Genomic DNA, 21,063 nt, shown 5'->3' with positions numbered 1-21,063 from the left:
TGGGTCGGAAAGGGGATACCATTGGTCTCTTTTGCTTTGGGTTGCCTGGTATGCTTGTTTGCTTGCTTGTTTTCTTGCGCTGGCGTGGGGAGTCTCTTCCTGTATGAATGTATTCGATCGGTTTTGGGGAAAAGGAAGGGGGAAAGGGGTGTAGTATATTGGTGGGTTGGGGGCGATGTAGATTAAGCGGTGGGGAACTGGGGAGGTTTGGGAGGCAAAAGGACAATATTGACGATACAAATGCATTTGCTTCGTCATTGTGTAACGTGCCATACATTCGGGTACATTTCCCCCTTGTCCCTTCCTCGAGAAACCATCACATCACCCGGAACATACCAGCCCATCACATCCCCTCCATACACGCTCAAAACAAGCTGCAACCCACCACCACACAACAACCCACCCTACTCATCCAACCCCATACTCTCCCTAAGCTCCTCCTGCCTCTCCCTATCAGGCACAGACTCCTCAATAAACCGCCACATACCCACCGCGATCTTCTCCCTCATCCGTGCCACCCTACCGCACTTGATCCACTCCCTCTCGACCTCCTCGCGCTCCTGCTGCGTCACCTTCTTCGCCTTGCCTGCCTTCAAGCCGTCGAGGCGCGCTAGAATTTTCATCTTCTCTGTGTCGAGCGCCTGCACGTCAGCGACCAGACTAGCGGTGCTGAGCGTGGAGTTGAGCGACGCGAGGGTGCAGCGTAGAGATTTAGTGGCGGCGACGAGGACGGAGGTTTGGGCGCGAAGGTCGCTGATTTGGGTGTCGAGGGCGGCGAGTTGTTCGGGCGTGCATGAGTCGGATGCGTCCTGGTGGGGTTAGTCGGGAAGGGGGTGGATGAAGGGGGGTGGATGCAACCTGGAGAGCGTGGTAGACGATTTGCTTCCCTGGTTGGGAGTCAGTCGTGGTGAGGCAAATATGTGAGGGATGTTACTCGCCCGCTGGCCGTCCTTCGATCTGCTTCTGTTCGTGCAGGTCCTTCAGGATTTTGGCTGCGGCGGCTGTTGTGTTGTTAGTCACTGGCATGCAAGCAGAGCTTATGGAACTTGTACTCTTCGTCACCTTGTTGTGCAGATTGGCAGAGATTTCGAGAGCGGAGTATGGCCGGTTTTGCATGTCTGGAAGCGATCAGCACGAGAAGAGTGAAGATGATCTTCAATGCCTTCTGCTAGATGAGCAACGCACGCAAGTAGTGCAGAATCATGTCCGCAGCCTCATTGCCCGAGGCCTTCTCTTCGGTTTTCTTTCGTGGCGCCATCGTGTAGAATGAGAGAGTGTGTGAGGTGTGGAGCGGTTCAGTGTTGGGGTAGATGTTTTGTAAACGGAAACTAGTCAACCCAGTTCGAGTGAGGAAGGAAGGAGCCACCCACACACGGCAGGTGCAGTCACTCGGAACTCCAAACCACACTTGTTGATATCGAAACAAAGTCACTAGATTAATGATGTTTCTTGGTGCTTCTGAAGCGCTGTTATCCAACTTCGCCAGATGCATAAAGCCCGTCCATCATTCAGCCTCCACGTTCTCCGAACTCCCTCGACCAGTCTTCAAACTGCTGTAGTCCTTGCTTGCTCACGGACGGTCTGATAGTCTGCAAACTAGCCTGGAAATCCTCAAATCGCATGGGTCGAATCTCGTCCATCGTCATGTGTAGCAGTTTCTCGCCCAGTGAACGTAGGGGTCCCATTGCAGCGTCTTTAGCGAGTGCCGTGATATCAGAGCCAGAGAAACCTACCATACTGTCAGCACTTACTCTTCAAAGTGTTGAAACGAACATGTCATCGTAGAAAGAAGCTGAGGCTAGTGCGCTCTAGTATTAACGTACCTTCAGTGAGCATAACCAACTGATCCATATCCTCATCAGTCAGCTCGTGTTTCTGGTGACTCATCAACCGCTTAACCTGCTGCTTCCTAACCCAATCCTCCGGCAATGGAATGTACTGTCTTCTCACAAATCTCCGCCTCGCTGCTTCGTCAATGGCCCAGGGTAGATTCGTCGCTGCTAGCACAAGTACCCTGGTTGCATCACCCTTCTCTTTATCCTTTTCGCTCATCTCCCTTCCAGCTGCAGCCTTTTGCAAGTCTGACCACTGGATGAGAAACTCGGTCTTGATGCGGCGTGTGGCTTCATGTTCGGAGGAGCCTGAGCGCGAGGAAAGGAGAGAGTCGATTTCGTCGACGAAGATGATCGAAGGAGCCAGCAACTTCGCGAGCTGAAAAAGTGCGCGAACAAGTTTCTCAGATTCGCCGAGAAACTTTGAGGTAAGACTGCTTGCAGAGATCGCAAAGAAAGTAGATTTGGACTCTGTCGCCACGGCTCTGGCTAGCATCGTCTTTCCTGTGCCGGGAGGTCCGAACAAGAGCATGCCCCTTGCTGGTTCTCGGAGACCCATGAATAAGTCTGGCCTCAAAAATGGGTATACCACTGTCTCTTTGAGTGCAGATTTGGCAATCTCTAGTCCAGCCACATCATCCCAATGTACTTCGTCTCCCTGAATCACTATTTCGTTCAGGATCTGTTGGGCGGCTTGTTTGTCGACACCACGAGGGAGGTTCTTCAAGATGTCATTTGTACGCCGCTTCCAATCGTCAGATTCTTCAGCCTCCTGGTCAGAATCGGTTGACTCTGGTGTAGGTGCAGGCGGTAGATTTGCGCGTATCGAATCTCCTCTAGCCCTACCCTTTCGATGTGGAGGCGAGTGTGACTCTGTCGTATCCTCATCTTCTTCCAAAGCGACTGGCTCAGATCGCTCCTGCCTTCTCGCATTTCGCGCTCGTGGGTTGTTGGTCGCGGGCTGCTGCAAAGGAACCAGTTTTCGTGGCGTGTTTGCTTCTCGTGATGACCCATGCTTGTCGGCTCCATAATCGCTGTATGATCGAGCAGCTGCAGACTGCGCAAGAAGGCGTGGATCCGGCGCATTTGCGGGATACTCCTTCCGATACGATGGCATTTGAGCGGCCTGTAGCCGACTCGGTTCTACAGATTTGCGAGGGACGTGTGGTGGCGCTGTTCTTTCGGTGACTGGGGGTTTAGCATTGTCAAGGTCGCTCCTACTGCTTGGGTGTGGAGCTGTGTGTGATGTAGACGCTATACCCTCTCCAGCTCGGACATATAAAGGTGCTTGCTTTTGGTGCGAGTCTGGGATCGAAGATATTGAAGATTCTGTGGAAGGCCTCTCACTCTCCAGTGCGGAATGAGGCATCTCCAAAGATGAACGAGATTGATTGTTCAACGACGTCACAGATGGTTTGGGAACACCCAGACTGGGTCTGCTGAAACTTGGTGGAGTGCTGACGCCCCATGCTTGAGTAGCTGCCTTCGAAGCCTCAGGGCGCGACCTAAGAGAGCTCGGCATCCTCGAAGCGGCTGGCTTGCCTTCTCTTCCAGGCCTCAGAGTCCGCAACATCCTACTCTTTTTTTCAGGCGACGGTGTGCGCGATGTTTTCTCCCCATCTGCTGGTCCTGGGGATAGCATGGTCGCGCTCATAGTTTGCGTCAAACTACTTACACGCTTTGACTCAATGACCGAGCTCTTGCGTGATGTCATGACAGGACGGCGTGGAAGAGGCGGGGGTCTGGAGAGGTCGCCATAGTCTACCGGGGGTATCGTTCCTCCACCCATCCAACCTGAAGATGCATCGTTTTCGCTGGAGCTTGATGCGACGCCGTGGGGCGGCGGAGTGGGCGCGTTCAGGTCTGGGTAGGGCGACACGAGGCTTTCTTTCGACTCTGCACGGCTTTTCTTCAGAGTTTCCAGCAGATCTACGCGCTCCCTGCACTGTGCTTCCAGCTGACGTAGCGACTCTATGAGCGCTTTCTCTGTCGACGACGCAGGGCGATAGGTAGCGGGATTGCGGCGGGCGTTATGGTAGTTGATTTGGTCAAGGGCAGACTTCCATGAGCGTAAAGCTTCTTGTTCGTTATTCTGTATTTTATCTGTTAGTTGTATAGACCGAATGCGGCTTCGTCCGGCGGACAGGGGACCGACCTGGCCTTCAAAGTACACGGCTGTTGAGCAGGCGAGGAAAGCCTCGTCGTACGCTTTTTGTGTCGTATTGCCACGCATGATTGAGAAAGCGAGTGCAGTGCGTGCGCCGTGTTTATAACTTCATGTGTCGGACGTTGAAAATGGAAGATAGCTCGTGAGAAGGTTAAGCTGTTGAGGCTCTGTCTGTATCGTATGCACCAGCCCAGTGACGTAGTAGGTCTGCCACTTCCATTCTGGTCGTTGGAGGCTGTGACCAGGCGCAACGCATACCACTGCTGCTGCACTTCCCAGCCACTTGCGTTTCTAAATACCGAACCACGATGCAAAGATCGGCTCGGAATATTCTCTAACATGACCAGCCATTTTGCGAGGAATGATCTGGGCATGTGCATGTTGCTCTTGGAGCTAAGCTAGGATCACAATTATTCTTATCGATTGCATTTCATTCACGCGCCAAACTCAGCAGACAGCGTTGTAGGCAGTTAGAGGACGCTTGATTTCCCTTTGACACAAGCAATTGCGCCGGCTGTAAATGCGCTCCAAGAAGCATCCGAATATTTGTACACAGCCACATGGTCTTTCCAAAGGTTAGGCCCAAGAAGCCTCTATGACTACATAACGCGGCTGCAAAGCCCAGCAAGATCGCGTTCGCCTACCTGGCGCGCACTTCTAAGCCTCAACTGTAACACCAAACGCTGCACAAACCTCATCTATTCCCAGGATTCGTGTGTATATCGTTCCGCGGAGTATGAACATGTCGTCTAAATGAACGGCACATTTTCGCTGTTTGGAAATCGTCAAATTCGGCGGTATAGTTTCTACGAGAATTTTGTAGGGTCTGTGCTACGAGCAATGAAGAACGCCTTCGCCATTTCGTATGCGGACCTGCGCTTGAGTTAGAACATCATCTTGTGGGATGTGAAGAGTTGCACCTACCAGCAGATCGCAGTGCTAGGCATTGTGGTAATAATTCTGGGTTTCAAGCCACGGAAGTACCCTCTCCACCCTTCTCTTTGATTGATGATTTTCGCCGCCTGAAGCAATCCCGAGACATTTCTTAGTTCCGCATCCCTAGCGTTTCCACGTGTCTGCAATAGCGTCTTGATGACGTCCAGAGGGGTCGTAAGTCCAGCCGCAAAACCACCAGCAATTCCTCCCGCGAAGCAATGTGTGTAGGGATCGTAGCGGCCTGTGGGATTCATGACCTTGGATAGCGATTCGTATGACATGAACTGAAGAGCCGTAAAGGGCACAGTCATACACAGGGTTGTTGGGTACGAGACGTAGAAGGCAGCAAGGCCCTCGGTGCGGAAAACCTCGCGCGCGCAGTGAGGGACGGATTTGTATATTGAGCCGTGCAATTGCATGCGCTGTTTAATGACTGCAACTATCAGCGTTCGCTCGTGCGCATGGAGAGGCGTTGCCTACCATCGAATGGGTTCATCAAGGCGTCACTGGATATCGTGGCCGCCGCACCGCTGGCAGCTGCTCAAGATTAGCGACATATTCAAAAAAAAATGTTTGTGGGTTCTGCGCGCCTGCTGCAAATGGATGATGTTCGTCGCTCCCTCCTTCGTTTCCGCCAAGAGCATGCTTCGCACTTTCGTAAGATGCGAAGTAAACGGCATGCGCGGGTCCTGTACCAGGATCAGTTCCGTGTGAAGGCGATATTTGAGCCAGACAAGCCAACCTGCTCCCATTATAACGCTCGACAGTCCTCTCCATAATGTCGTGATGCCTTCCACTCTCGAAATTGTGACCATTGCGTTCGAGATGCCTGTGTACATGGCGGTTGGCGAGGGGTTGACGACTTGCATCCTAGTCTTCCGGAAGTCAGCGCATCCCTCTCATGATATGTGCAGTGTGAAGGTAATCGCGCACCTTCAACAGATCAACCGGGTACATCACCGAATGCTCCTACTGGGAGGTTAGCGAAGGCATGCGCGGCGCAGCGATCTCGGAGGCGTACAGCGATGCCCGCAAACGCGCCAGCAAGCATGTTTGCGGAAAGAGAAAAGTTTGGCGGTAATGCTTCATAGCTGGCGCACAAGTCAGCGACGGACAGTCCGACACAGTTGGTGCTGCAAGTGAGCTATACTCGTGTTCCGCTTCGTCGAGAGAGACTACTGGCCGATCATGAGTGGCCATAAGACGACCGGACGCCGGTGCTGCAGATTCCAGGTTGGCGATTGAGAGAGGGGTTTGGTCGCAGGAAATGTGCTGGAGCAGCTGGGAATGTTGCGGGGGTGGCGACGATGCGATGGCAGTGTCGAGGACTGGTGTTGACGATTTGCAAAGCATACGAGCCTAGGCGCAATGTTGGATTTCGATGATCTACCGAACCCCGAGAACGCCGTCAACGGCGTATTTTACTCTAAATCGACACCATGCTCGACATAACTTCAGCGCGATGACGCGGCTCAATTCGAAAAATAGGTTACATGAACTGGTGGCGTTTGAAATGCCTTGCTTGACGTCTATGTGCTGATCGTACTTGCGACATCGCTAAACAAGACTCGCACTTGTTGGATCAAAGCAGAGATTCGGTGCCGCGGCGGACATGCACCCTACATCATTGACTCGATGACGGGGGAACCAGTTACGGTATCTTATCTGATCATCTCTGTCCGCAATCCAAGGTTCACGATTCACGACACCACGTGCTACAACTTCTGGAACGTTCGATAAGAAAATGCTATGGACCAGATGAAATCGCATTCGACTCCTACTCATGAGAGAATATCTTGATCAGAGAATGAAACTTGTGAGCTTATAGTCATTTCTGACATAATGTGAGCATGGCCACATATCACGCTGTAAGAGTGAGATTCTCCAAGACCCGTCAAGACCGCACGGGCCCGTCAAACTGTCGGACTGTTTCCTCGGGAAATACACTCATGGTGTACGAGGACTTGTAATGTACAGCCGCAACACTATATTACAAGTGCAACTGCCACAGAACAGTGACACACCCTACATGAGGTGAAAATCTCCGTCCCAGCCATTCCATGTGTCACGCTCTGGAACAATCGTGAGAAACCGAGGATGCGGTATCCCGTTGTGCCAAGACTTTACTAACAGTCGCACCGCTTATGCCATCGAGGGAAGCTGACAACGTCCCTGATGTTGGAAACACCAGACAAGTAGCACAGAAGACGGTCGAACCCTAAGCCAAAGCCACCATGTGGCACACTGCCGTATCGCCGAAGATCGAGGTACCACTGCAGGGACCCGTCCGAAACCTCAGATTCCAGGTCTACCGGTTGCTGTAGGCCATGCTCTTCCATAGCTTTGACAAGTTCAGGCAGTCGATGCTCACGCATAGAACCTCCCGCTAGCTCACAGATTTCCGGCACGAGAAGGTCGAAGCATGCGACTGTTGGGTCAGCTTGTCCTTCCGCATTTGGGTCAGTTGACGGCGCCATGTAGAACGGCTTGATATTGCGCGGATAGTCGGTCACGAAAATAGGGCTACCTCGTCCAATGCTTTCTGCTAAGAATCGCTCGTGTTCAGTCTGTAGACCGTCTTCATGACCAGGTGCAAAATCAAATTGCGTCTTGCCTTCATCTACGGCATCCTTCAAGTGTTGTATCGCATCGTGGTAGGTGATTCTAGGCCATGGTCCATCTATAAGCCCCTGCCACCGTTGTGCGAGTGTGCTGTGCGACACGGAAGTGTCATCGTCGTTCAATTCTCGTGCTCGAGCGTCGAGAAGCTCTCGGCCGACATGTGATGATTGGAGCTCTGTCCCAAGGGCGCGCAGCATACCCTCCACAACATCCATGACGTCCTTCATATCGTCCACGAAGGCTAGCTCTGCCTCAAGCATATAAAACTCGCTCAGATGACGAGCAGTGTCGCTCTTCTCGGCACGAAAAGTCGGCGACAAGGTCCAGACTTTGTTTACAGATTGGGCCAGTGCCTCAAGATGGAGCTGGCTGGAAACAGTTAGGTACTTAGGGGAGCCAAAAAACATATCCTCTTGTTCTTTTGCTTGGTTCGACGATCCTTGGTGTTGCGTGGAAGGAACTCCAGGAGCTACAGTGAATACCTCTCCTGCTCCCTCGCAGTCAGAGGAGGTAATGATGGGTGGATGACATTGGACGAAGTCTTGTTTCGCGAAATAATTAGTTACTTGGGCAGTGACCAAGGACCTCAAGCGCAGAAGCAGGGCATTGAATGGCAGGCGAGGTCGCAGATGAGGAAGGGTCCGGAGATACTCAGGCGTCTGATATTTCTTTTGTATTGGAGAAGTCTAAATCAAGATGATGTACGGTCAGAAAGATGAAACCATGGCTACAGATGCTTTACAGAATAGCAAATTGGTCAACTCACTGCAGCATCGTTCTCCCCTAATATGCGAATATTTTCCACTTGTAACTCATGAGATTGGTCTTGGCCTGGCGACGGTATCCATCTTCCAGTGGCTGCTACTGCAACTCCAGTGGAAAGCCTAACCGACGAGCAACGTCAGTAATTTGCCAATGGATATCGACTTAGCTATATAACTCACCCTTCTGCTAATTGGGGGGATAGAACAGCCTGTACAGACTGTAACGTCGAGCCATCGCCTATCGCAGCGAATGCAACTCGCTTCTGCTTTCGCACAGTGCGTACGTAGCCATTGACTGTCAACGTCTCACCATCTGATAGGCCCCGCCGAGGGGATGATGATGAGTGCTGGGAAGAGGATTTTAGTAGCTCAGCAATATTAGTAGGGCAGAATGTTGAGCTGTAGCGTGGACAACATAATGGTGTCGCGCGTATGTAGGAAGCAGCGCCCCGATGAGGAAGCAACGGATTGGGTCGGACTGCGCTCCTTCGAACAATTAACATCCAGCTCATTTACGCGGACGGTGGAAGTCAGTCAGCCACTCGGAACAGCGTTGAGGTGGAACGTGAGGAAGCATTCGCCGACATCGTCGATGGAACTTCGAAGGCGTCGACGCTTTGACCACCCACAACCTAGGTAAGCTAAGGACCAAGGAACCACCTCGCCGTTCTCGTCACTCATCATACCTCAAATCGTACCACCAGAACCTCCTTACTGAAACCGCTGAGATTGTGGAGGATTGGCCATAGAGGGCACATGCGCACAATACCACCCATCCCCAGTGCAACAGCCGTATAAATTCAGCTCTGTACTCTCTCATTGGCTAGATGTGTTCTTCCATCGCTCCATTCTTCCATCATCGGAGAAAAAACATAGCAACACGAACGCCGCAGATCTCGACGCCGTTGATAACTCGCGCCCAAATCGTGCACCAAAACGCGCTTTAAGCAGGGGATTATTATCCCCGTGACTCCCGCGGACATATAGACGTCGTTGTTGTGCGACACCCAGGGCGGTGAAGATACTAATCACCCGTACAGAGGACTCCACCGATCTAGGTCTATGGTGCGTTACCCTGCGTCCAGATCTTGGTGCCACCGCTAGTGATGCGGCGCTACCTTGTGCAGGATCTGGGAAAGCACTCGTAATCATCGGGCTGAACAGGCGCCAGATCTCGTTTAAGCTGCATTCGCTAACATGCAGGATCGCATGGGGCATACGAGATTGATCCTGTTGTCATCCCTGCTTGACAAGTCTTGACACCCGGACACGCGCCCTGTGGCTTCAGTTCCTGGCCAGTTCCTGGCGACAATGTATGCTCAACGATCGGATCCAGGGACCGGGTAAGAAGTCACATCTCACAGAACACAGTTGCTACCAGAGTCCTTCAATCTCTGTGCCTAGCCTAAATTACTGATGGTCACGACTCAAAGTTTTGCTACCTGCAGCTGTGCGCTATGGCGGAATGAAAACTACCCGCATGGAACTTTAAACCCTGTATCGACTCACGCAAAAGGATGCCGCTTTTGTAGTTGGTGCGTGAAAATGAGCCGAGCTAGCTTGCGGCTCGATCTGAGTCTATTGTTTAGTTCCATGTCTATCGCAGACCCTTGGGGATTCGGGCAGATGATATACAGCCCTTTCCCCCGGACGGCTGGAGGTCACAAGCGTGTTATCGATCTCCTCATTTTTCTGGCATCGTGACTCCAGAGTCTCATCACTTTATAAATACTATCATCATCTGTTCATACACAGCTTTACTCCCACTTTTAGACTTCGTTGGTACACCAAATGTCTCCATCAAAACCAAAGCCATCAGAGATTGCTGCCGAGGCGAAACGAGTATGGATGCCATATATTTGGAAGAATTACATCCGAGATTCCAAGACCTCATATCTGTACCCGGACGCGACACAAGTTAGAATCAACGTGGACAAAAGATCGTCAACACGAACAAGAGTTGCGGTGATGGAGGGTGACCCAGTAAACTATGCTTTGGGCTGGTACCAGAGTACAGACCAAGAATGCAAGAAGATACCGGTAGTCAACGTAGCAAATGAGAAGCGTGCTGGCGGAGACTGGGAGTCAGGGCTGATGGCACCTGAGGAGTGCTTCGCTCGGAGGAGTAATCTCGTACATGCGCTCACAATGCCCTGGAATGCACAACTCGGTAAAGAAGAGAACTTCTACCCAATACCACAAAGAGGCGGGATATATTCTCCAGAAGTTTGTGAGTTGAACAGTCTGCTTGCGAAATGCATCTGCTAATGAATGCCAGTTGTTTTTCGAGGAGGACCGGATCAGGACTACGCCGCCTTCACTGAGGTTGCCTCGCTTCCCGTCATATCAGTCGCGCCAGTACGGAGACCAAAGCTCGACGAAACAGGCACAAAATACTCGTTTGCGCAAGAAAAGGAGCTGATGAAAGAGAAGATGCGATCCGTCCTTCGTATCGCCTCCTACTGCGGGCACAGAACACTTGTTTTGGGCGCTTTTGGTCTCGGGCCCATCTTCCGTAACCCATCTGCCGAAGTCGCCAAGATGTGGAGAAAACTCCTATTCGAGGAAGAGGAGTTCCATGGTGCCTTCCAGGACGTGGTGTTTGCAATAGACAGCAGCATGGTGGGCGCGCCGAGCAAAGGGTGCATGTCAGACCTGGAGATCTTTAGACAAGAGTTTGATCCGTCGACACTTTTCCCCACAAAGTATGGGTGGTGAGGACTCAGGGGAGATGGGAGCACGATGGAGGGGTAGCTTCTAGAGCATGTCGTCAGTGGGGGGCGCGAGATCGGCTAAGAGATCTCTCGGTTATCTGTACAATAACTAGCAGGCCTAGTGCACGGATCAGCGGGACATGATGCCAGCCAACCAATATTAATCAAACTATCTGGTAGACCATTCTGTAAGCTTTGGAGACTCGCCCGATCAGACACATCTTCCGTATTCTCAACCGTCCTTCGAAGCAGAGTAGTGAAAGAGATCAATCTGATGATTACTTATTGTGGCTTTGGATGACTCACAAAGCAGCCTCACACTGAGTTCTTGAACAAGGAACGAAAACGCGACAGCTCGAGCTGAAGTCCTCTATCGAAAAACCACCTCTCCACATTGATGCAGGTCGCCGACCATGACGACGGAAATCCGCGCATGCCCCAAACTACGTGGCACACCTACAAATGTACTTTCACGTGGCGCACCGAGACAATCCGAGCTTTCGCCCTGCTGGCCTTTTCACCAGCGTCAGAACCCACAGCTCTCGATGATTGCCTAATTAGTCCTTGCGCTTCATCACCATTACAGGCTTTGACCCAAAGCAAGGGAAACCTGCGGCGAAGCTCAACCCTTGAGGACTAGTGACGACATTATGCGAGTTCGTCACGCTTGGCGGATTATTTCCGTACCAAGTTCTCGGGGCACATTGCACCCCTGCACTATCGACTTCGCAAAACGTGCTCAACGTGCATGTCCGAAGCGCCATGAAAAAGCCGATTGCCTTGGTATGGATTCTACGATTCGACCGGAGTAATGTAGGCCTCGGGAATCGCGGACCAAGTTTTTCAGCCGGCGCTAACATTCCAGTCGCATCCCAAGTACCAAACCTCGGGAGCAAACTTGCGGTACCTATTATACATGATGTACACGATCGTGATCGAAATTGCCAAGTCTCTCTCAATATCCTCACTTCGAGCTTGGGAGTGGCAGTTGGGGTGCCACAATCTCCCCTCCTTGAGCTTCTATCTTCTTGATCGTCTGTTCTCGCTGGTAATTGACCACTCTCTGTTTCTTGAAGTACTCGACCTACGCACAGTCAGCCATTGTACTATCCCAACTATCTAAACATGGAGATGCGATGCATGTCCGTGGCGTGCAAATTCCGCCAGACCAATGCAAGCCGTAGGCTTCCCAGCGGCGCCACCACAAAACAAATAAGCTTCCACCTACCCAGCTATGAGCGCAATTCTTCTCGAATTCTTGGTCTAGCTGTGCACAAGATGTGGTCGCTTTTGTCCTGCCAGATTTCGTGTTTATGCTGTCCAGGATGTTGTTCTTGTCGAGACATTCGAAGAAGGCGTCGCGTGCTGCGTAGCATTGCTTTCGGTTTGATCTTGATGGTGATTCGAATGCGCCACCGGCGGTCTTCTTCACGCCAGACTCGTCTTTCGAACCCCAGGGTAGCCAGCTCATGTTTGTGACGGTGCGAGTGTTCGAGTGTTCGAGGTGGAGGAGTGGATGAAAGCGAGGATGTGGAGGCAATTCTAGAAGCTGTCGCTTGTATCAGTGCTGTGTACACTTGTAATCTTCAGATCGTGAAAGGAGGAAGTTGCACACACTCTGCAAATCAAAGGCCAGCTACACTCGTTGGGCGTCGTAGAGCTGTCGATGCCGAACATTGAAGATGAATTCGTGCTTGGCAGTCGGAGAGCTATGACGCCGACACCCACGTTTCCCCAACTACACATGCGACCAGGCAACATCGATACATAACAGTTCGCACATCTACCCAATCTCCCGCATGTCCCTATCGTAGTGCATCGCATGCGTCTCGGTCTTGATGCCACGCCGACGCCGCCCTCCTCGACCCGGTGCACTCGCGGATCTCTCCCCGACGCGAATCCTCTCCCAGATTGTCCTCCTACAACTCGCCTACTATGTATGCGCCGCTGTCCTTATCGTTTTTACGGCGCTGGTCGCGGGTAAAGAGATAAGCGCAGACCTCATCTTCAGCTGGCGCAGCTTGAGCGGCGATACTACAGTAGGGTGGACGCTGGGGTTGGTGTGGGTATTGAATAGCCTCACTTGGTAAGCCCATTCAGAATACAATACCTTGCAACGGAGACGTGGCCCTAATGTCTCGCAGCGTCATATTCATACTCCTTCTCATCGCCCGTTCCAAACTCGTCCTTGACTTTGCCCTGACTGTGCACTTCATCCATCTGATCGTCACGTCCTTGTACACGCATGCGATTCCCTCGAATGTCTTCTGGTGGGCGCTTCAGATGTGCAGTGCGACTATAATGACTTCTCTTGGCGTGTGGGCGTGTCAATGGCGTGAGCTGAAACCTATCAATTTTGGGAGCAAGCCTGCAGCGAGACAACAGCAGGCTGCAGATGACGGTGAAGGGGAGTCAAGGGGAAGAAGTCGGGGGAGAGGAAGAGATGGAGCAGGGGAGTATGAGATGGTCGATATGAACGAGGGTGCCAACCGCGTCTGATAGGATGTGCATTTTTGCATTGCTTGGAGTTTGGGGTTGTTCTGGATGGAACGATGGCAATAGCCGCTTCTGGAGGAGAGTACCTACGACCATTGTAATATTATACCCTTTGGGTCTTTGCACCCGATGATACGGTAATCCGCTTTTTCTAGGCTATTGGCCAAATATGTATTTTCCTGGTTCCTTTGGCCGATCGAACAAGGTCTGTAGTTGGATAATCAACATAACTGAACACAGCTTTTTGTACTACTTGCTAACACCAGCGATGCGAACGCGCTTAACATAAGCTTGGCAGGGTCTCTTAGCGCGAACTGATGCTTACAATCCTAGTTAGTTCAACTTTCTCACGATCTTCAGCTGTTCACAACCATGATCGACCGCTAACAAAACCCGAAACTGACGAGGACGCAGAATCGAGTCGATATGGATTCGAGAGGTGGCTTTCTCGACCAGCTGTGGGCTTCTGAGCAGCCTTTAAATGATGATAATGGACGCTTTGCGCCTGTTACTGATACCTTTTCGGACGACCTGTCAAATTTGGCAGTGTCTGGACAGCATATCAACGAACAGCTTCATTCAATAGTGAACGGTCAAGAGCAACACTCCGTAGTATTTCCTCACGATCTGGATAACCGCTTTGGACAGCCGCAGTATGGGTATTCCCAACCACCGGCTCCACTGATCCCACTAAGTGCTGTGGAAGATCTACAGCTAGACAATCCCTACACTAGCGGTGGTTTCCAGGATCCCTTCAACCGCACGTTCGCTAATAGTCTTCCTGTCGTCCATGAGGGGTACATTCCAGCCCCGGGTCAAGAGGAAGAAGATGACTATCCCACCCTTCCAGCTGGGTATCGCGACTCATTGTTCCATGATCATGAGTATCAAAGTTCTGAAGATGACAACGAGTATGAGCGCATGTTGGCCGAGGAAGAGATGTTGCGTGAGATTGAAGATCAAGACGACCCCGAAAAAGATAAAGACTATTCGGAAGACGAGGAACAGCAAGATCAAGGCGACCTGGACGACTTGGAGGTTGGAGAAGATTTTGAAGACGAGGATCGACCCAGAAGGGGAAGACCGAGCACTAGAGGCATGCGTGGACGTGGACGCGGATGGCGAGGAGGACGAGGTAGGGGGCGAGGTACAACTCCAGGCCGTGGACGAGGAGGAGGCTCAACTCGTGATCCACTCTCCACTCGAGGAAGGAAGCGCGGCGGGAAGCCCGGACGGCCCTCGGGACGTAGGGGACCTCGTCCAGTAGCTGACCCAGGCCACGAGTTCAAGGAACTGCAGCGGCATGCTAACGAGAGATTCATTGCGCACGATTATCAAACGGCCCTCGAGTATGCCCAGAAGGCCGTTCAATTGAACCCCGAAATCTTCGACGCTCACAATATCGTGTCGGAAATCTACGGAGCAATGGGTGAAGAGCTAAAGTCTATCGAAGCTCTGATTATTGGTGCACCCACTAAGCGCGATCCGGGCCTCTGGCATTTCATCATCGAACGTGTCAACAAGCTGGATACAGAAGAATATCCAACTTATACCGACGATGCTAAGACAGCTGTTGTCCTTGAGTGTCTCAATCAAATTATTCTCCTTGATCTCACCAACTACGAAGCGCGAAGTCACAAGCTCGAAATCGAGGCGCGTCTTGGACATGTCTCTAAATGTGTTCAGCTCGGCCGCAAAATGCTCAAACAGTTGAAGGAGGATAAGAAAGGTCCAGACACCGAAGTTCTGAAGATCATAGCAATGATGGGCACGTCGTCAAGAAAGCATACTAAGCTCCATCTTGACAAGATTATCGAATGCTTTGACGAAGCAATCGAGGTTTTCACAGGCCCAAAAAGAAATCCTACTAGCAGTGACCTAGATTGGGAGTTGATCAATATCTACCTCGACCTCCTAGACAGGACCGGGAAGCACGATAATGCTATATCGCGTCTGAAGGCCCTTTCACGTTGGAAGCAAGGCAGACGGGACGAGACCTATTGGGACGATCAGCAGGATGATCGCGAATTCGACATCGAAGACGCGCCTCGACGAATAACGGTTCTCGATTTCAGGCGCACGTCGCAAGACGCTAAGTATGGACAAACGCTGCCGTTGGAGATCAGGGCGAAGTTAGGTCTCTTTCGACTGCGCAACAGTGCGAGTGACTTCACAGAAGCAATGGTAAGCCGAAATCTTTTGTACCATAATCCTGGCTAACCCTGTCAGCACCACCTTGAGATGCTTGAACCGGATGATCACAGTCCTGGTGCGCTGGTGTGGGATTATGAGGATATTTTTCGCATTGTCGCCGATGCATTGCACGCTACTGGACATGACAAGGAGGCTCTACGTTTCTACGAGCCCCTTTACCGGCACAAGTCACAAGAGCTGGGCCTCATGAGCTTCATGGGCATATACACGTGCTACAAGAACCAAGAAGAGACCGAGAAGGCAGAGCAGATCATCACCATCATGAAGAATTGGGATTCGGAAACTCTGGACGACCTCGCTGTGCTAGCCAAGTTCTTCGAAGACCACGGTATGCGTGAAGAAGCCATGCAACGCGCAGAAGCCGTCTATCGCAATAGGGCTGCCTACAAACTACGCAAGTTAGGATTCAAGGCACACGACGAGCTTAGAGAATACTACTTTAATGTGAGAAGGCAGGCCCGTGGCAAACACAGTGTGAGGAAGAGTACAGTCAAGAAGAATAGGAGGTTGATGAACAAAGCCACTGGCACGCGGGATCCGGATGCTAATGAGGACGATTCTGGCAACGAGGACATCAACAAAGCGCTTCCATCACTTGGCCCACTATCTGAACGCCCCACACAAGGCTTGTTCCGAATGAGGCGGTCTGCTCCTAAGCCTTCTAAAGCGCAGACCTTTCTTCCTGTCGAACCTGCGAACGGACCTGTACTGCAGCCTGAGCCACAACCAGGTGCACTTGAAGGGCTGGGTGTACCAGTGGAAGCGATTGACCACAGGATTTTCCGAAGAAAGTTGGAATCTCTTGCCCGCGAGTTTCCCGATGAACTCACAGCAGCTCGAGCCCAGCATCGAGAGATTGTCACTAGTTTCAAGCGGCTGGATGAGATCTCCGATGCAGCCGAAGATAGAGATCAAGACGCCGTCAACGAGGTCATCTCCATTACTCGGGAACTGATTGAAGAGTTTTCGTCCTTTGACTTGTTCTACGATAATAGAAAGGATGAGTTCAACGGCTACTTTCGTCGTGTTGGTACTGGTGACCTGTGGAAAGAGTCAGCACTAATGGTTCTTGCTGTGGTTGCGAACAACGTAGAAGACGGTGAGACGGACCCTGAGCTAAAGGAAAGGCCAGATAATATCCCTGACGACTTTTGGGGTGTCCCATTCGATAAATGGTGTGACGCCTTTGGCCGTTACGCTATCCTTCTTGCGACTGAAGGAGACGATCAACGATGCTTCAGCACGCTCGATATAGCTATGCGCTCCAACATCTTCCATCGCATGAAAGACTATCACCAGCAGCTAGAGTTGTGCCGTCTAGTCTGCGCTCTCGCCGTCGACGACTCAAACCAAGCATCTTCTGCGGTGCGCTGGTTGTTGAGAAAATACCCCTTCGGAAGCGACCTCTTCCGCCTATACAGCTGCGTCAACCGCCTGTGCTCCTTCCCCGAAGGCTTCGCCTCCGGCCCCGCCCACAAGGTACTAATGCGCTACATCAAAACGATGGACTACGCGCTCCTCACGCCCGAACAACGCATCTGGTACAACTTCCGCGACAACAGCGACAAGGCAGCGTGGTTCCGCAACGCAATCTCATCCGAAATCGTCGACGCGGTCAAGGACCATGACCCCGCGCTTTTCGCCCTCTACGCTCATGTTCTCATGTGCGGTGGCTCGTATATGGCCGCGCTGAATTATTACTTCCGCGCCCTTGCTATCGCGCCCGAAGATCCGATTCTCAACCTTTCAATCGGCGTCGCGTATATTCAGCATGCTATGAAACGCCTTTCTGAGAACCGCCAGTTCCAGATCCAACAGAGCCTCGCGTTTATGCACCGGTACTATGAACTCCGCACCAAGGACGGCGTTGCGGTGCATTGCCAGGAGGCGGAGTTCAATGTCGGTCGCATGTGGCACAGTCTGGGGCTCGTCACGCAGGCGCTACCTGCGTATGAGCGGTGCATTTATCTCAGTAAGCGGGTCAAGAGCGAGGCGGAAGATAGGTGCTCGGATGGGGAGTGGGGTGTTGAGGACTTTGCGACTGAGGCGGCGTTTGCTTTGCAGAGTATCTACGCCGTTACGGGGAACCTTGAAGGCGCGAGGAGGGTGACGGAGGAGGTGCTTGTTATTGAGTGAAGATAGTAAGGTTTTCTTGCCGAGTGTCACGGTAGACGATGCATGGGAGGTCATTACCGCGTCTTCTCGAGAGCACTGTGGTAGGACGTCGGGGTTGTATGTATCGTATTTCAATGTATACGCCATATTTTACGTCTTCCACGGTGTTACATCGTACCATAGCACACACTAGCCTGGTAGAGATAATGTAGAAGTATGTCCATGCTCATATTCACATGCACACTATCGATGAAAAGATGATGAACCCCCTCCTCTCTCACCACCCAACATCCTACTTCCTCACCGCCCAAACATCACCACCCAACCCCGCCACCACCCCCCTCCCCTCCATCTCCTCCAACAGCCCCCTAATCTCATCAGCGCCAAACGGAAACCCGCCCTGGACCATCATCCGCATCATCATCACGATGCGCATAACCGGCATATTCCCCTGATTCGTCAGCATACCCACAATAAAGCTCTCATACACCGCCTTCTTCTCATTGAACAGATCCTCCTGCGACTTGACGGTAGTAGCCTGTGCAGCGGTAATAGTAGCGAGTTCCTCCGCGGCGGCCGCCGCGCTAGCATCTTCAGCCGCGAGCGCCGACTTGCGCGGCAGGCGCTCAATGACGGTGTAGACATCCTGCTCGACCTCGCGGAGAACGCTTTTGCCCGTCCAAAACGCGAGGGCCTGGCGGACGAGCGCCTCGTCCATGGCGAGCATATCCTCGAGCTCGGCGACGGAGCGCGATATGCCCTCGCCGGCTTTTGTGTGCTTTGGCGTTTTGCGCGCCTCTGCGGGCTGTGCTTGGAAGGCGTAGACGACGCTGACTTGCCAGGGGGCTAGGTTGTCAAAGTCTTCTGTTCGGTCGTCGAAGGCGAGCGTTATGGAGCCGGAGCCTAGTGCGTTCATCCACCGGAGTTTGCGCATGCCTTTGATGCGCTCGAAGCGTGCTTCGTATTCTTGCTGCAGGGCGGAGATTTGCGCGGGGACGGCGAAGGTGTCGTCGCGGAGGAGCGGCCAGAAGAAGGATGAGAGGATTTGTGCGTTGAGTGCTGGTTCGTTGGGTGCGGGGGCGGGTGTTGAGGGGGCTAGGTGTGAAGTAGGGGGCGCAGGGCGACGACGGGGTTGAGGTGTATGAGGATGTATGCCATCCGGAGTGCGAGGATTTCTGGATCGGGACTCGGGAGTGTGGTATGTGGATGAGATTGCGACCAAGGAGGTTGCTGCGCGGATGGACGCGTTGATGCGTTTTGAATCTAGGACGTCGCGGAGCATGACTTCGCATGCTTGTAGTTTGTCGTCTCCTAGACGGATCTTTATCAACTCCAACAACCGAATCTCTTTCTCGTACTCTGGGTCTTGACATCGCAGTAGGTGGTCTCCGAGGATGTTCTTCAACTCGTTGATGAAGTCATCACGCTCCCAGAGTGTCAGTAGGAACCATATCACGTCTTCGACCTTTGATTTCTTGTACTCTGGCGATGCGTCTTGGGGCAGAGGCTGCCAGTTCATATCACCCCAGTTCAGTTCTTCATCCGTGTCTTGACCGAAGTTTGCAAAGGGCTTTGCCATTTCGCTAGCGATCTCGTAGGAAAATTCGCTGTTAGAAGAGAACTTGGTGCCTGTCTCATCGCTGAGGTCGGTGAGTAGACTAGAGATGATGATCCTGGCTGTATCTTCTCGCTCCTTCAAGTACCGTCGGATGGGTCTTGCTACCCGTTCGAGCAGCACGCCCTTAGGCTCCAGCTCGTGAAATGAGCGAATGATAGAGATGTAGACGTTCAAAATGTATGTCGAGGTAGCTCCAGGATGCAGCAGTCGTCTCGAGATCTGTTGTGAGAAACTCGATGTGAGATGTTGTTTTGCGCCTGTGACCTTGAGATACTCCTTGATATCCAGCACAGCCCCCAAGCTCTTGTCCCAATTAATCACAAAGTCGAACAGATTGTCGACTCTTGCCCGCCCCAGCCTACTCAGCGCCATCTCCTGCCAGGAAGATATTTCGGTCGGCAGAACGCTACTCTGCTCGCACCTCAAGCACTCCAGTACCAGCTCGACGAGCGGACAGAAGCCGTCTTGAATCCACATCTTCAAGTGCGGCACAATCGACTTCTTCGAGTACCAATCCACCTTCAAATAGTGACTGGTGATAAACGAGTCGAGCAGCTTAGTCATGGCATGCGCGAATGCCTTCTGTGCAGCATCACCACCAAGTCCAACGCGCTCCAGTCCCTGTAGAAGAACCGTCATGCGCTGTCGAGACTCGCGCGTGTCCTCCGGTGTCGTGTGAGCCTGTACCCCGTCTCGCCGTGTGTAGATGCGGAATATTCTACATCCCGCGTCATACAAGACATAACTTAGCGTCTTTGAGAAGCGCTGGGCAGGCAGGCAATGCGCAAACACAGCGTGTAAATCGCGGCGAAACTTCCAATTCGCAGCATCCGGAGCATCAGCTTCGACAATCTGAGCGGGTCTACTGGGTCGAGTCGCCGCCTTACTCACGTCTCGCTGCAGAAACGGGAGGATGTGATCGTTGAAGGGTTGGAGATAGACAGTCTGCACCTGCTCGAGGATGCGTTGCGTCTCACCAAGCAGGCTCCACGCATTGCGCAACTCGATCTCTGTCCCCCACAGCTCTTCCAGCCCAGGCCTGACATCTCTTGCAAAGTGCAGGCTGCACTCATTCGTATACCACTCCACGAGCCCCTCCTCCTTGGCATCCTCGCTCCTGCCCTCCCCGCGCAACAAATAGCCCAATGCGTCTTCGATCTCTCTGTTCCGCTGCAGCTGAGCCCCAGCAGACCAGTCTTTAGGCAGACTCAGGAATCGCGTCGCGCAACTCCATGCCAGACCCCGCTTGACCGCCCGGTGCTGCCCTTGTCCTTGCCTATCTGCATGTCTGCCCGCATACGGGCTCCCAAACGAGCCGTCTGTCGCAGTCTGACCCAGAACCGGTGTCGCGACTGGTGTTGGGGTTGTGTGGGAGAGCGAGAGAACGGGGAAGACGGACGCGAAGACGGAGGCGGCATGATCCATTGCGGAGGTGCTGCGGAGCCCCGCTCTGCGAGTGTTTTACGTGAGAGGCGTCGCGGATGTAGGAAGGTGGCTCATCGATATATTGGCGGCCAAGAAGTCATGTATGGGGTTCCCGGTCGTCTCATTGGTATGGTCTGGCAACTTTGCAGTCTTGGGCTTT

General features: G+C 52.5%; 8 protein-coding genes across 8 annotated transcripts; 3 read left to right on the top strand and 5 right to left on the bottom strand.

The window, feature by feature from the left end:
* Positions 1 to 404: 404 nt before the first annotated feature.
* Positions 405 to 1,258, bottom strand: P153DRAFT_385181 (TBPIP-domain-containing protein; the record flags this gene model as incomplete). Its single annotated transcript, XM_033670405.1, has 4 exons — positions 405 to 809; positions 859 to 887; positions 1,053 to 1,118; positions 1,186 to 1,258. 4 exons carry the CDS (start codon positions 1,256 to 1,258, stop codon positions 405 to 407), a joined length of 573 nt encoding a protein of 190 aa, XP_033524336.1.
* Positions 1,259 to 1,508: 250 nt separating this feature from the next.
* Positions 1,509 to 4,065, bottom strand: P153DRAFT_290361 (AAA-domain-containing protein; the record flags this gene model as incomplete). The annotated part of the gene is made up of 3 exons (XM_033663710.1): positions 1,509 to 1,729; positions 1,824 to 3,924; positions 3,988 to 4,065. 3 exons carry the CDS (start codon positions 4,063 to 4,065, stop codon positions 1,509 to 1,511), a joined length of 2,400 nt encoding a protein of 799 aa, XP_033524335.1.
* A 441-nt stretch (positions 4,066 to 4,506) lies between these two features.
* Positions 4,507 to 8,881, bottom strand: P153DRAFT_422699 (asparaginyl-tRNA synthetase). Its single transcript, XM_033672382.1, has 10 exons — positions 8,502 to 8,881; positions 8,324 to 8,441; positions 7,207 to 8,243; positions 5,957 to 6,026; positions 5,869 to 5,904; positions 5,678 to 5,810; positions 5,526 to 5,624; positions 5,416 to 5,472; positions 4,924 to 5,368; positions 4,507 to 4,872 (listed from the first exon to the last, which is right to left on the bottom strand). The coding sequence occupies exons 1-10, from the start codon at positions 8,831 to 8,833 to the stop codon at positions 4,806 to 4,808; spliced, it is 2,394 nt and encodes a 797-aa protein (XP_033524334.1). The 5' UTR covers positions 8,834 to 8,881; the 3' UTR covers positions 4,507 to 4,805.
* A 1,231-nt stretch (positions 8,882 to 10,112) lies between these two features.
* Positions 10,113 to 11,039, top strand: P153DRAFT_290312 (uncharacterized protein; the record flags this gene model as incomplete). Its single annotated transcript, XM_033663707.1, has 2 exons — positions 10,113 to 10,551; positions 10,600 to 11,039. 2 exons carry the CDS (start codon positions 10,113 to 10,115, stop codon positions 11,037 to 11,039), a joined length of 879 nt encoding a protein of 292 aa, XP_033524333.1.
* Positions 11,040 to 11,837: 798 nt separating this feature from the next.
* P153DRAFT_227610 (uncharacterized protein) lies at positions 11,838 to 12,730 on the bottom strand. The gene is made up of 3 exons (XM_033662669.1): positions 12,651 to 12,730; positions 12,264 to 12,584; positions 11,838 to 12,119 (listed from the first exon to the last, which is right to left on the bottom strand). The coding sequence occupies exons 2-3, from the start codon at positions 12,504 to 12,506 to the stop codon at positions 12,000 to 12,002; spliced, it is 363 nt and encodes a 120-aa protein (XP_033524332.1). The 5' UTR covers positions 12,507 to 12,584; positions 12,651 to 12,730; the 3' UTR covers positions 11,838 to 11,999.
* A 56-nt stretch (positions 12,731 to 12,786) lies between these two features.
* P153DRAFT_396282 (uncharacterized protein) lies at positions 12,787 to 13,772 on the top strand. Its single transcript, XM_033671467.1, has 2 exons — positions 12,787 to 13,121; positions 13,180 to 13,772. Exons 1-2 carry the CDS (start codon positions 12,874 to 12,876, stop codon positions 13,532 to 13,534), a joined length of 603 nt encoding a protein of 200 aa, XP_033524331.1. The 5' UTR covers positions 12,787 to 12,873; the 3' UTR covers positions 13,535 to 13,772.
* Positions 13,773 to 13,905: 133 nt separating this feature from the next.
* Positions 13,906 to 18,069, top strand: P153DRAFT_396281 (TPR-like protein). The gene is made up of 2 exons (XM_033671466.1): positions 13,906 to 15,715; positions 15,761 to 18,069. The coding sequence occupies exons 1-2, from the start codon at positions 13,958 to 13,960 to the stop codon at positions 17,879 to 17,881; spliced, it is 3,879 nt and encodes a 1,292-aa protein (XP_033524330.1). The 5' UTR covers positions 13,906 to 13,957; the 3' UTR covers positions 17,882 to 18,069.
* An 83-nt stretch (positions 18,070 to 18,152) lies between these two features.
* Positions 18,153 to 21,055, bottom strand: P153DRAFT_339280 (uncharacterized protein; the record flags this gene model as incomplete). The annotated part of the gene is made up of 1 exon (XM_033665819.1): positions 18,153 to 21,055. The coding sequence occupies exon 1, from the start codon at positions 20,901 to 20,903 to the stop codon at positions 18,153 to 18,155; it is 2,751 nt and encodes a 916-aa protein (XP_033524329.1). The 5' UTR covers positions 20,904 to 21,055.
* Between the last annotated feature and the right edge of the window lie 8 nt (positions 21,056 to 21,063).

Source organism: Dothidotthia symphoricarpi, assembly GCF_010015815.1.
Source record: "Dothidotthia symphoricarpi CBS 119687 unplaced genomic scaffold P153scaffold_9, whole genome shotgun sequence".
NCBI lineage: Eukaryota > Fungi > Ascomycota > Dothideomycetes > Pleosporales > Dothidotthiaceae > Dothidotthia > Dothidotthia symphoricarpi.
This window is presented reverse-complemented; position numbering and strand designations above follow the sequence as displayed.